Here is a 15,566-nt window from a genome sequence, read left to right as displayed (position 1 = left end):
TAAACCATATTGAATTTGTTAAAAGAAAAGTATATATTTACAGAGTTTGGTAAGTGACTATATTTTGTGGCGTAAGGTTTTCAAGAAGAAAATAAACATTTTTCATAACTCAAAATTTTAGAGTACTGTTACTTTAGCCTCCTAAATTTCAGCGCAAACTAAAGTTACTAAACTTCCAGAGAGTTTGGTTTGGTTTGAACATATTTTATTGTATATATTTATTGGACACAAGTTCCATAACTTATTAAGCCCTCTCCCTACAAAATTGTTAACAAACATAACATAAGGCATAGTAAAAGGCCACATATTTAAAACAGATGCAATATATATCACATACATTACTAAAGTTGCTAATGGCACTATAAAATAGTTATAAAAATATTAAGTGTATTACATTACGAAAAACGTTCAGATTTTTTTTATGAAAAGGTGAACCATAGAGAACAAAGTTTCATTAACACTATCACTAATTGTAACATCGCCCCAGAGCAACACTATATATGACTATATTCAAATTTCGAATCTTAAAAACATTACTAAAAAGCTCGTTTCTGGCGCGTGCATAATTAGTAGTGAGAGTTTGAGTACTACGATTTATTCATGTTGTTCTGAAAAACATTTTCGAACAATCTATCGATTTATTTTGGCATATTTAGCTTATATTTCGTAGAAGTCAAGTAAAAAAGAACCTCCGATTTTTGCCTAAAATTAGCTTATATCTCTTTTTTTTGGGGGGGGGGGGGGATCTGACCCCCCTTTTTTTTTACTTTTATATGAGACATTAAATGTATGTCTATTTGTATGAAAGTTGGCATTACTATTATTTTATGCGTTATAATTTGATTACTCCAAATTTTTGTAACAATCTTTGCTGTTGTATTCATTATGCACTGGCATTTGAAGCCATCAGTAAAGCAGGGTTTTGTAAACTTTGACTTGGATATTACTTTTATAAGTCACTACATGTGTTCAACTTCATATTGAATTGGAATCATAACTAAATAGTTCTAACCATAAATATTTGTTTGATTTCTTCGAAATTTAAGCAATAATTCCAGGAAAATGACATATGACATATTTCCGAAAAATTGCATGTGACGTTTATACAATAAAAACTTTCTTTGATGATTCATGCGGGTTGTGAAGGTAGCGATCACAAGCAGTGTCCGAACCATTTGTATATGTATCATATATATGTATACAATAAAATATGTTCAAATCAAATCGAAGCATTTTATTGTTTATATTAACATCTGTCTTTTAAGAAATCGTTAAATTGGTTGTAAAAAGTAAAGAACTTTCTAAATTATTGTAAATGCACATCGGTTCGTTAGCTAAAAGAAACAACTAAATTGTCTCCTACGGTAATTTGAGTCTGACATCATGAATATTTCTTACGTTGCAGAAGGTTTCGACCAATCGATAATAGGAGCTTGTAGATTTCAGATTTTACAGAGCTTTGAATCGCAATCGATTTTCGTAAGAATTAGAGGGAATCATTCTCGATTTGAATGTCGTCAGAAATATTAGCCTTAGATTATCTTCCTTGGTTTTCAATTCAATTATTTGTTATCTATGTTTATGTGCATCATTACTTTCTTTTAATACAATTGAAAAATGTTGAGATTTTTACTAGATTTTTTTATCAACATACAACCGTTGAGCTACCTAATACCCCCCCCCCCCTCCCGCAATTCTCGACCTATTTGTTGCACTGTTTGATAATTACAAACAATTCATATCATATAATTTTATTATAATTAATAGATATAAATATTGATATAAGTCATCAAATTACCATGTACAATAATCAACATTAAAATTTATTCGTTTTGTTTTTGCATTTTGATATTTGACACATATATTATCAGCAATAAAGATGGATATGTCTTATTGCAATTCATTTATTCTTACACATGAGACATGTGCACAGAGAAACGTTTTGTCTCAGTGACTAATTAGAGTTACCTCGCTTATCCCAAATGTAGAGAAAATGGAAATATATACCCATTATGCTCATATTATGCCTTATTCTTCCTTGGATCTCAAAGATGAATTATAATTTTGGTTATTCCCCACTATTAATACATAGTGAATTTGAACTTGTCTTAAAGTATAATTAAAACATTTATGAGTAGATACATACATTTACTACATAATCACGCAATGTTCATATATACATTTTGGAGAGGGTTTATATAGGATTTGCCTGTTGCCTAATCCATTTGATTACTCAATAAAATATGTTTAAATTATATATATATATATATTAAAGGAATATAAGCTGTATTTTTTAGAATTTTATTTTGGTGAAAAACATTTTAGTATGATAAGTCTGCACGTAACTTAAACTTTCATGATAAATAAGATTTTAACAAATAGTTAATTTTCGTCAAAAGGAAAAATCTTTTAAGGAATATATAGCAAATCAATTTTTGTACAGGACGACAATAATTCAATTTTGTTCCAATCAATGCTTCTTAAGGGCTTTTTCCACAAAATATAGCTTACAGAAAAGCCCTGATATATTTTGATATATTTTGTCATTTTAGTACAAAATAACATTTGCGTAAAAAAAAATATTTAAACATTTGCAGCTCATATTGCTTTAGAAGTTTGTATAACACGGTCAAAGCAAACAGCTTACGGCCGTCTACCCCGGTATAAAATGGTTGTTCAAAAAATCGACCCGTTTCTGGATTTTTTATTTGTTGGTTAACTTACCAACGTAAAATATAAAGTAATTATTAAGAAGTACCAGATGTTCTTACTTCACTTGTTAAAAATTAAAATATACGGTGCAAACACCAGTACATTCAAAACTTTCTTGTTCCTAAGGATAATACCCTATATCTCGGGTACAAGGGATATCGAAAAAGAATACGGATATATTCATTCCATGGCTAAAATGAATTAAGAGATATGTAATTATTATATTTCAGTTCACTTTATTTTCTTATTGGTATATTGTTTTTCGTGTGCGTAAAAAAAGGAATCTGCTTATTTGCCTACAAATTCTAGCAGCCCAAGGTTATATTTTGAAATTCAACACTGTATGTTTGTAGTGTTAATAATAATGATAAGTCGGTGTGTGTCATCAAAATTAACGAAGGCAGACATGTAATTATTTTATTTTATGAGTGAACTATGATTTAAAAATAGAACTCATTTATTTTTTTTAAAAAGAAAATCAATTGAAACATATTCCGCATACGAAGGGGGGGGTGGGGGGGGGGGTCGGGTCTGGCGTGAATTTGAAGCATTAGTCATTTCTTCTTATTATTCTCACATTGGTTTAATATGGTTTTCAATATGCATTGCTTATGTTCTTTGTGTGGTTTTTTTTCATTTCTCAGTAATTTACATTGAGAAGTGTGTTGACAACAGAGCTGGGAGTGGGGGTGTTATGTGATCGGGGGTGTTATTTTAATGACACGTGCTACACACATTACAAATATTTACCTGCTCAAAATCAATAGTTTAGTTCAGTTATATATTTACTTTGATGTGTACCGTTCATCAGTACAAATAAATACCTGCACGCGTCGGTTTACAGGAGAATGTAACAGTAGGGTAAATATGATAACAACATCAATTTAATTTGTCTGTTTAGGTGTTAAAATTTAAAAAAAAATTCTAAACTACAAAACTTTTTTTAAACAGTCAGCTTTTAACAATTTTCAATAACTTCAAAATTTTCTCCAAGATATAAGGCTTTATTATTATTAAAATTTATTTATATACCCTTTTTTGGCGATAGACTTTGTAAACCGGATATCAATATGAAATTAAATTCATCTTTCTTTAGTAGAAAACTTTTTACTTTTTTCTTTCAATATTTTTAAAACGTTACATTGCTTGTAATTGCAAAGACAATCGCAAATGAAAAAAATGTATGAAACTGCATTATTTTTTGTGACCTCTTTGCACTTAAAATAGAATTTCTTGAAGAGTTCTAATTTTAATTAGTTTAAAATTGCGTGTTTCTGTTATTTTTGTCAAAAAATAAAAACACAATCCGCTCGAAAAATTAGTTTTCTTTATGAATGTCATGTTTTATGAAATGATTACTTTCCGTGGTGATTAAATAAAATCGTATTCATTTTAAATACAATGATCATAAGTGCAAGGAACTTAAAACGTGAAGAGTGGGATACATTATTGTTGTGCGCATTATCAGAATTATAGAATACCACAAAAAAAGTTAACATGTATTTAACATGTTAATAGAGGTTAACTTCAGTGGAATATTAATGGAGGGATTTGTGGTTTTAATTAAAGCGCCGTTATTCACGCTTTAACAGTTTGAACAGTTTATTTTATCTCTTGTAATTTACAACATAGAGAATATTACAAACATTTACACAATAATCAAAGATATGAAAGAGTTATCGTTCTTGGATTTTACTTTCTTCAATAACTCCGGGTATAGTCTGATAAGTTTAAAAATCTGATATGTATAATATATTTATAAGGTATTGTAAAGCCCTATTTTATGATGTTATGATGGTAATTTGGTGTTTTCAAATGGCATTTCGGTAAATCACTGGCATTTCGGTAACTCTATGTACCGCTTTAGTTCAATTTTAGAAAAGTTCGATATATATACATTAAGACATGTATACAAACGACAAACGATAATAATAAGAAATATTTCATTATGATAATAACATTTCTAATGACTGGACACAAGTCCCCATTTTTATGAAATGTATTACATAAAGAATAGTAAATTTTATAAAGTGACTATAACATTTGAATTGACGAATTGGCACATTTCTTAAATGTTTAAGATAAAGTGATCAGGTGAAGGAGGGTAGGAGTCAGTTCTAACTAAGTATTGCCATGTAAACGACAATAATTATACTTCTACATAAAGGAATATGAGCCGTAAATATATTTTTTTTATTTTTCTATTTTGCTTCAACTATGTTATTTTGAAAATTCTTTATGTAACTTATTACTGAATTGTAATTAATATTGAAATAAACCATAGAATCAATCAGCCAACATTTTCTACTAGGTAATAGCTTAAAAAAACAATTCTTGAACATGATGGCAGTAATGAAATTTTGCTTCAACGTTTTCTGAATGAATATAGTATTTTCCTCAAATGTGTTATACATGCTATAAGCCTTGTGAACTTAGAAGTGAACAATTTAACAATTCAAATTCAATTTAAATTTCAGACACGAAAAATGCAGCTCATATTGCTTCATGTAATGTTGTATAGATTGCATATAAATTAATTCTTAACAAAAAACCTACCTTTTCTTGTGCAGTGTGGACTTCAAAAAGTTTTCAATAATGAAAATTTGGCGTAATTGATTTTAATAAAATATTTCGGAACAGTGCAAATGTAGGGAAGTCCAAAATTCAAGACTTTGACGATGACCAATCAATGATCTCCCCGACGGTAGAGGTAGCTGAAGAACCCCCTAATACTTGGTACGTCCCGGGGGAGACAACTGTGTTGTTTTTGTGACCCGTGTCAACCATTGAAGGGCTTCCAACATACCCCCGTCTATGATACATGGCTGTGGTGGAGACAACCATTACTGACATGTAGCACCCTACACTGATGTTGTCAAAACATCCTATAGGAGGAAAACTTTAAGCTTTCTTTCTTTCTTTCCTCTTTTCTTTCTTTCATCCTTTTTTTCCTGTTCTTTCTTTTTTCTTTCTTTCTTTTTTCTTTCGAAATCAATTCTGATTCCGAGATGAAGATAATAAACACATAAAAATTAATACGCAATAAATCAAATCAATTTCAAAATAACAGTCTCTCAATTTTTTTTTTCATATCATAGAGCATATTTTATAAAATTGATAGGTGAATGTTTTTATTGTTGCGAATCATATTATTCCTTTACAAGTATAAAATTATCACTCTGTATGCCTTTTCGTGCCATGCATAAGTTATACGTAGAATACAACTTTTGGTCACTACGTATGTTGTTTAAATGCGTTTATCGTCCCAAAACAATTCATAACATATTTAATTGGTAAAAGCGCTAGTTTAATATTTTGCGTAATTTCTTAAATCGTTTCTGTGTATTGCAATTGGCAACATTCAGATCGTTGGTGGGTTTGTAACAATAAAATGTACAAATTTCTTCTGAGGTTATTCAAGGGGCTCAATATCGTAACATGAAAGTTTGTAACTCTGACCGTAAAATCACTGATTCTTTACTTGTACATTGTATGTAAACGACGTAGGTACATAACGGTACTCTACGAAGTCAGTAACCAACATTCCTCATGAATTAGCTCAAAATTATTCTGATGTATTGAATTTTCAGAGGTAAACCATACTCGGGGTGCAAAATTAAATGAAATAATAATGCATCTGTTTGCATTGCAGCACAGCACCGATTGATGGATGCATACTATATTTGAAGTCCTTTGTTTAATCTAATTCATAACTAAAACACGAAATGGCCAAGGTAAATAAAAATGGATAAATCTGAAGAAAAAATAAATGCAGTCAGATTATTTTAAAAATCTATAAGTCGGGGAGTTTGGTCAAGTCTTGTTATGTGTTCATAATTTGCTGCGTATTTTAAGGGAGATAAATAACTACGTTTTTGTCACATCATAATCAAGTATCTGTGAATCATAAAAAACATGATCAATCTTAAGATTTCATTCGTTTATTGTGTATATTTATTGCGTTGTAAATGAAGACTTTGGACATTAATGTTAACGGCATTGATTCAAACACAGGTTTTTAATCCGTTATAAATGGGCATTGGACGGGAAATGCTGGGTGGAAAAGCTCAAGGTGTGCTCATTCTAAATCAACATTATATGTTTGTTGATACGGTAAAAGCAAATATAGGGAACACAGTTTAAAGAAGAAACCCAAAGGTATCGGTTCATGTATATTTAATAAACAGAGAGAGAGAGAGAGAGAGAGAGAGAGAGAGAGAGAGAGAGAGAGAGAGAGAGATGAAACATAACTCTATACTGGTGAATTTGTGGCATTTACTTTTTCAAATGATAATAATAACGCCATTATTCGCAAAGTCAATTGGTTATCAGAAGATGTTATTAGATGTACATTTATCAGCCAAATATCTCTTTTTATAAAATGCTTTTCCACACGGAATAATCAAATAATCATCTATATAACTCGACAAAAAAACTTGCATACACATTACACCACGGAAAACCCCTGGGGAAAACACCCCAAGCTGTATGTACATGTACATGTAAATTACATTGATTTTGATTGCTTGCTCGCTAATGTTTAGGAGCTGGTAGACGAGGTATTTTCTTCTGATGTAGACTTATATGTGGACGAATTTTTTAAATGTATGTTCTCACCAGACGTTACTTTTTAAGAAAACGTATATGGTCTCTTCTCGTGTATTTACTTTAATTATATGGCTGCATGTGTCTTGTTTTTGACAAAAATATTTTCGTTAGTTTATAATTAAAGTTTGTCAAATTAAAAAAAAATGTATAGTACATGTATGTTAAGAACACCTAAACCATGTAATCTATACACACATTGGCAATTTTACAATACCGAGGCGAGGTCTTATGCATATGTGTGTTTAGCAGACATAAGTGGTGCAGTGAAGAATACATGCAAGTCATTTTCTGTATGCAATAATGCAATGTTTTAAACTGACATTCATGAATGAAATGTTGTAAACTATACAAAAGGTTTTTGTCTGAAACTATTTTTTTTTCAAGTTATGAACGAAGGGGGGGGGGAGGGGTATAGAGAGAGAGAGAGAGAGAGAGAGAGAGAGAGAGAGAGAGAGAGAGAGAGAGAGAGAGAGAGAGAGAGAGTACTTGAATTTATATTCATCATTATTGATTTCAGAGCGTTATGTATTTCAGAGAACTGAGAATTCTTGACATATGGTGACAAATTGAACAAACAATTCTGCCACCTGTAAATCAAGTGTCGAAAAAACGAAGATAGAAAGCATTGAGTCATACACGTAATAAACGTTCGTCTTGATATGCAAGGCTAAATAAGAGGGTCCTTTTTTTTTATCACCGTACACCTATTTTAACCTTATGGGTGTGGGACTTTCGAACTAGTAAATTTTTTCAGCCAGCAGGAAAAAATCAATATTTCTTTTATTATATATTTTATAAATTTTTAAAATTACATTAACCTTACACAAACGTCAAAGAGACAGTCTCGTCAAAAGAGGTGCGATTCATTATTCAATTTTTAAACCCTGATTTTTATCGTCATTTTTTCTCTACCAATTGCAAAGAGCTCACTGCAAGCGCGTTAGAAGTTTAAAGGTATGAGAATTAAAGAAATGATTATTAAGTGTAGGAGGACAGGTAAATAAGTTGAAGTTGACTTTCTAGGTGAAAAAAAGAACCCACATGCTATAGCATGCATGCTGGTTTAAGGTAAAAAGAATTTTCGTAAATATCTTTGCCGAGGAATGAAGCAGCGATAGCTATGTTGTAATGTGACGTATACATGTAGTTGTGTCATTGACGCTCGCGTGTTCCTCCTGTTCGGATAGAAATCGAGCATGGCAGGCCTAAGGGGAAATTTGACGTCAGTCGAGACATATCTCACGCATGGAGGTAAAAATCTTCTTTACATGTATCTCGAATTCTTTTCCTCTTTTCATCGATCTTTTCTGTTTCTTTTACTTTTTTTTTTCATACAATGAAGAAAATTATTGCATGATGTGATAGGTATGTGATGAATGTTACTAGAATTACATGTTATGCATGTAAACTTCATCATGAACGTTATTAGTTATCTGGACAGCCCCGACCTCTCAACGTAGGGGGTTCTGAGTCCATATGTTGTATCTATGAGTACAGGCACCACATAGGCTCCCGAATGTTTTGGAGAGAGAGAGAGAGAGAGAGAGAGAGAGAGAGAGAGAGAGAGAGAGAGAGAGAGAGAGAGAGAACACCTCTCAATGCGATAACCAAATATCATTCGGAACTGTGCCTTACATTTTCTCGTCAATAGACACCTTAGTATAAAGAAATTAAAAATATTGATGAATATCATAGGAAATGAGATGTTAGAAATTGTGATCGATTTTCGCTGCGCTGCAATAAACTTCAATCGTTTTTCTGGGTACCCGCTACTGGTCTGGAAAATAATACTACTCTGATTTTGAAACATGTTCAAATCAGACGATGTGTCTGAGGAATTATTCATAGATCTAGATCAGTTCTGCTCGAACCTGTACACAGTGTCTCTTAGGAAATTCTCCAAATTGAACTACATGGTATGTGTAAATAACCTTATACGGGACAAACATTTAATAATCCATTCAAAATGTTCAATGTAACCGAGATATTGCGAAATTATGCTAGATCGAGTCAGAGTTTACATTTAAACTTAAAATTTGTAGAGCACCTCTCGTATTGTAGTTCAAGATAATTGGCGTCGATGCTAATCAAAATTAATTCTCTCTCTCTCTCTCTCTCTCTCTCTCTCTCTCCATTGTTGTTGTACTCATTGTTTTCTTTTAATTATCCAGCTATACAAATGTCAGTAAATTTTCTCTCCTTTAGAATTGAAATTTCATCTCGCTAACCTTGTAATGAAAAAGAAATCAATATCTATGCTTCAAATTCAAAAATCTTATTGCAAGTCACATACTAACGTAAAGAAAAAAATTGTCATATATTCAGATATTTACACGATATTGATAATATAATCATAAAATAATATGGTTTTCTACATATTTCAATGACAAATATTTCACAGATGAGAGGTTACGAGGCTGGCCGTTCATGGACAGTCCCATTCCGGTCCTAACCGTATTTGTCCTCTATCTGATGATGGTCAAACAGGGACCCAAGATGATGGAGCAACGGAAACCATTCGAGGTGCAGGGTCCCATGGTTCTGTATAATCTAGCTGTGATGGTGCTGTCGATTTATATAACCTTTGAGGTAACCCATTTGTCCAGAAAATTTACGATGAGTAAAATGCATCTAATAGCCTGTTTAAGAATACGTATTTTAGTCAATCTAGGGGCAAAGAGCGTACTAGATTTCGCAGTCATAAGCCAAAAACGCAGTCTTGACCTTGATTTGGCAATTTTTATTCATTTTTTCATTATCAGTATTTGTGTATTTAAAATTGTGCTTTCAGAAATTGATCTCCGCCGTGCAGTCTTCATACAGCTTAAGGTGTCAACCCGTGGATTACTCAGACGACCCCAGAGCAATAAGGGTATATAATTTGTTCACCGAATTCTTTCCTCTTCCTTCTTGTCTTTCCCATATAATTCAGTCATTTTATCAAATGAAAAATACACCATGGCTACTCATGTGGTATATTTGATTTGATAAAATGAAAGGACACTTCCTTCTCTTTCTTTCCTGTGTCCGTTATCACTGCTATGTAATCGTCTTTAATCTCCCTTAGTCACAAAGCGACAATCTAATTAAAATTAGATGTTAGATCCGCTCGCTTTCTCGCTACACAAGCGAGCAAGCGGGCGGATCTAACATCCAATTTTAATTAGATTGTCACAAACGACATCCTGATACATTTAAAAGCACCAGCATTATTTTAGAATTATTATTTGAAATTCTAAAACCATATATAATCTCGTTCGGGGGTAGAAATGTACAATGAAACGGGTAAGACAACCAATCCTGTTCACATCAGGTGTTGGATTATTACATAATGTACATCTAGCCAGAATTCCTTCCGCAAGCCCCCCCCCCCCCCCCCCCCCCTTAAACTTGTTCACCGTTTCTTTACCAGGTCGGGTACACTACCTTATATGGATAGCATTATTTAACATGAGACAATATTTACGTCAAAAAGGTTCTCCAATACAGTGAATGAGTCGCAAAGCATGACGGTCTACAACGTGTTTACTTTTCAACACATACACGTGGTTTGTGGCTGTTTTATTCACAATATTTAATTGCTTGCCGGAATGTTTGTTCATCTTGATTTTTACTTTAGAAGGTAAAAAAGGAAAGATTACTTACCGTAGACATTGTTCCATGCTCACATTGAGAAATACTGTTGTTTTAATTTATCATTTGTTTTAATTTATCATTTGTTGCTTCAAAGATCGATCAGTTAGTATCAATAGACTGGTATACATTCGCATACAAGTACAAGCATAAGGAAAAACTGCCTAATTGTTTATTGGTGACTTAATTATTGTACGCCATTAATAAATGCAGGTAATTGAACATTTTTAACATACATAAATAGCCACGATAGAAGAAATGTACAAATATACAAATACAGAAGTACAAGTTATGTATCGTGTAGTATTTTGTACTCTAAGCATTCTGATGAGTGTCCCTGAAGAAACTTCTTCTAATAAATGTTGTCCCAAACCTGGGGTATCACGTGAAAAACGTACTCACTGCTTCTAATATAATAGGGCGTACATCTCTTTTGAACTTTGACAATGAGGTATTTAGATGGGTTGATATAAGGCCTCATAGGCAATATTTTTCAAATGTGAGCATCGAAATGAAAGATCAGACATGATTTTCCATGTTTATTTCATTAATTATGAAAAATAATTGATATTGAGTTTCCAAAGGACAATTCAAAATGGTAATATATTTTCAGTACGCTTTGTATACACTGAAACTTGTAGTAGCCCACAATGCCTTTCAACTCATTCACCTGATTGGTTTGGCAATAAAAGTAAACAGAAACCTAATTTTGTATGCAAATTCATGCCGACGTCACAAAATCTAGTGGTCTCGACCTGTTTACTGTGTTTGTCAAAAGAAAAATGTTGTAAAATTTGACTGAACCGATTCCAGATGTTCTTTCAACTTCAAAGATATGAGAAGACATTATCTGATTCTAAAGTCGAAGCATGCCAAGTTGATCTGCATTTCAATATATTGTCTTGCATATCAATAAAGTATTTTTTTTCTAAATATTATAATTAGGGAGAAAAATTGGTATCTTATAATAAATTATGCAATTTTTTAAAGATTTTAGTGAATTTACATTTCATGATAAATTATTGACAACGGTTACCATTAGAACATCAAATAATTTGATGGCTCATTGATGAAAATATATGCTTATAGATACCAGCTTGTATTTAGAACAGTTTCGTTAAAGTTTAAATGAGGCCTCAACTCAACTTTGGCAAACAATATAAAATCAGTGGCGGATCTAGTTTTGACACCCACACCGTTGCGAGCTGCGAGCAGAAAAGCGGGGGGGGGGGGGGGGGGGGGGGGGGCAAATATTCATTTCTCAATTTGTTCCAATATTTGCCATTAATTTATTCTTTTTGTATATTTCTTTTTCACGAAATTAATTATCATATGTACATGTATTTGGACAATATTTAGACCAAGTTACACTCGAAATAATGATAATTCGCTTTGGGTATATTTGTTGTTGTTGTTGTTGTTGTAGATGCTGAATGCGAGCTACTGGTATTTTATATCCAAAATCATTGAGCTTCTAGACACAGTAAGTTGACTCTCTCTCTCTCTCTCTCTCTCTCTCTCTCTCTCCTCTCTCTCTCTCTCTCTCTCTCTCTCTCTCTCTCCGACAGAACGAGGTTTTATATTAAACGAACACAAACGTATGGGGTTACGGAAACAATATGTGACTAGCTGAACTATCTCACTGAAAATACACAATGATCAGTATGATGAGTTTCCTGCGATAAAGCTCAATGTATTAAACCAGTTTTCTGTATTGCACATAATTTTTGTTTTAATAACTCGTTTCAATGTAAACTAGATCAGTAAACCTTTTTATTAATTTAGTAAAGAGTTGCGGACCTTGACAAATCCATGGAGAAGTCTTTCTCAACCTAAATATAATATTTATACAACTGTTTTATTTATACACTTGGTGTATTTTTATTACAACACAAACAATCTGGCTTTAAGAAATAAAGAAACTGACACGCGGAATTCTATTTATCATATTTTTTTTTTCGGTTGTAGTTTTTCTTCATTGTTCGGAAGAAAGAGAGACAGATCACCTTTCTACACGTCTACCACCATGCTATAATGTTACTCCACACTTGGTGGTTTGTGAAGTTTGTCCCCGGAGGCCAGAGTAAGATTTACTTCAATTATTTTCTTTTAAGTTTACAGTATTTACATAAACATGTAAATTGCAATAACATCTTTGTCAAAATATTGTATTGGGGGAGGGGGCATCTCTTTTTTTTCTTTTCTTTTTTTTTGGGGGGGGGGGGGGGGTGAGGGGATGGAGGGTGGGTGTTGGTAGAAATACGCATACTTAAATCCTGAAAAGGATTTATGGTATAGAATACCCATACTATGAATGTGCACATCGCTTTGAACAACACTTTGGGATTATCCCTGTTTATGTCAGCTTTTAGATGTCTTACCTAGCAATTAGCTGGGTTTTTAAGGCATTTATTAGGCATACAAAAGCTGTAATTTACATGCGCATACCTTATTATACAGTTGTAACTCTTATATGGTGTAGATCGATAGATATATCGAATGCCCAGAAATAATATATCGAACGATTGCATGAACAATGAATTTGACAGAGATTCCAGTCATGTCCAAGAAATTATCTCTGCAAATTAAAACAATTTAAAAAGGCAAGGGTGACTGTTATGAATACTGGGGGTAGGTAGTTGTATAAATACTTCAGTTGCCTTTGATTGAAACATGGTCATTCGTATAGTATATAGTGTAATAAAAGTAAACTTGCAAAAAAGTAAATTCAGTTTTGAAAACGTACTTTTAAACGGTGTGCTGTTGGATTGGGTGGGCATGAATTCCTGTTGAAAGCAAAAGGGAGATAACTAGTCGCATGCCCTGAATAGTTATCGTTCTTATCCCACTAGTGATCACTTTGCTTTCGAGAGAGATAATCATCGAATTGAGATTAGATCTCCGATTGATTTTTCCTGTACATATGATTTCTCATCTACATGTATTTGTATTTAAAGGGGCATGGCCACGATTTTGGTCAAATTTTATTTTTCTGTTTTTATTATTTACAATGTTTTAGGAATGCATTTCTAATGATCAAATGAAATTTGGGTGCCAGTCGTTGAGTTTTACGCAAGATACAGGGCTTATAATTCTTCTTCATGTAAACAAGGCTCGTGCCCTGTTTTTGTTTACATAGGTTCAATACACCAGTAAATTTTTTTTAAAGCAGGTTTGTCTATCTTATTATTCATTTTAAGCATAAATAAACATTTCTTAACGATAAATTCATTCATTTTAGGTCTAAAACTGGAATTTTCAATTCAACATTCAAAATGTAAACAAACGTTTTGTTTACATAGCGAGGAATTGTAAGCTTTGTAACTCGCTTATAACTCATCAAATAACACTCAAATTTTGGTTGCATATTAAAAACGCCTTACTGAAGCATTGTAAACATTAAAATCGAAAAAACAATTTTTGACCAAAATCGTGACCATGCCCCTTTAATTTTTTGAATCGTAATGAATTGTTGAAGCTTTTCGTGCAAGTTCAAAATATTTCTTCAAACTTTTATTTATTTAAAAATAGCGTTTGTCCTGGGTTTCCTGAATTCCTTTGTCCACATTTGGATGTACGCTTATTACGGACTGGCGGCTATGGGCCCTCACATGCAGAAATACCTATGGTGGAAGAAATATCTCACGAAGCTTCAACTGGTAAATACATTTCGTTCAGCTAATTCACCCGATTATTATGTTTTATGAATAAAAGCACGTTCAGTGAAAATTACAATGATTATGATGGTAAAAAATACATATTAAGATAAATTGTAGAAAATTAAGAGGAATGCAAAAATGTATGATGCGATATGATTATTTTGTTGATGACACACCCTCAGATGTATTATTAGTTTGAATTTCATTCTTTTTCGAACAGTTCCAGTTTGTGTTGACTAGCTCCCACGCCCTCTATAACGTCTGCTTCGGCGACTGTGGCTTCCCGCGCTTGTTTTCCTTGTCCAGTGTCATCCAGTCCGCCATATTTTTCAGTCTATTTATGAATTTTTATTTACAAGCATATAAAAAGTCAAAAACCAGTTAAACTCGACTCAATTTTACAAAAGTGTTGCAAGTTTTAATTTATGCCGGTGTTTCGTGGTTGGTTTTTTTTGTTTTTTTTTACATGTAATTGCTCAGCGATGCTGAACATTTTCCGTATAAAGCATGTATTATGTAGCTACGACTTTACGAGAATATTATGATTTTTAATATTTTGTTTTTTTTATATATATATATATATATATATATATATATATATATATATATATATATATATATATATATATATATATATATGTTTGTTTGTTCAGTTTATGTGTGCGATTGTTTTTGTATAACAATTCATTATTCGTTTTGATGTGTTATATATTGTCTTGTAATATGTGTATTATTAGGTACGGGGTATATGTTTTACTATATGAGAAAAATATCTATACTCTGTCCCGGGTTTTTGCTTCCACCACTTTTCGCTTGATATTTCGATAATAATAAATACCTTTGTGCTTAAACTACGTTCATCCACCAATATGAAAAATGTCCAGATTATCTGTTTTGAAACGCCCCTCTACCGCTTCAGGTTTCAATACACATCCCAAAAAAGAAAGTCTACGG

General features: G+C 32.3%; 1 protein-coding gene across 1 annotated transcript; it reads left to right on the top strand.

Moving 5' to 3' along the window:
* The first annotated feature begins 8,284 nt into the window (after positions 1-8,284).
* Positions 8,285-15,142, top strand: LOC128164449 (elongation of very long chain fatty acids protein-like). The gene is made up of 7 exons (XM_052828260.1): positions 8,285-8,571; positions 9,722-9,909; positions 10,112-10,192; positions 12,380-12,436; positions 12,922-13,036; positions 14,485-14,612; positions 14,833-15,142. Exons 1-7 carry the CDS (start codon positions 8,517-8,519, stop codon positions 14,995-14,997), a joined length of 789 nt encoding a protein of 262 aa, XP_052684220.1. The 5' UTR covers positions 8,285-8,516; the 3' UTR covers positions 14,998-15,142.
* Positions 15,143-15,566: the final 424 nt, after the last annotated feature.

Source organism: Crassostrea angulata, chromosome 10 (assembly GCF_025612915.1).
Source record: "Crassostrea angulata isolate pt1a10 chromosome 10, ASM2561291v2, whole genome shotgun sequence".
Lineage (NCBI taxonomy): Eukaryota > Metazoa > Mollusca > Bivalvia > Ostreida > Ostreidae > Magallana > Magallana angulata.
The sequence above is the reverse complement of the archived record's forward strand: the minus strand, read 5'-3'. Positions and strand labels throughout refer to the sequence as shown.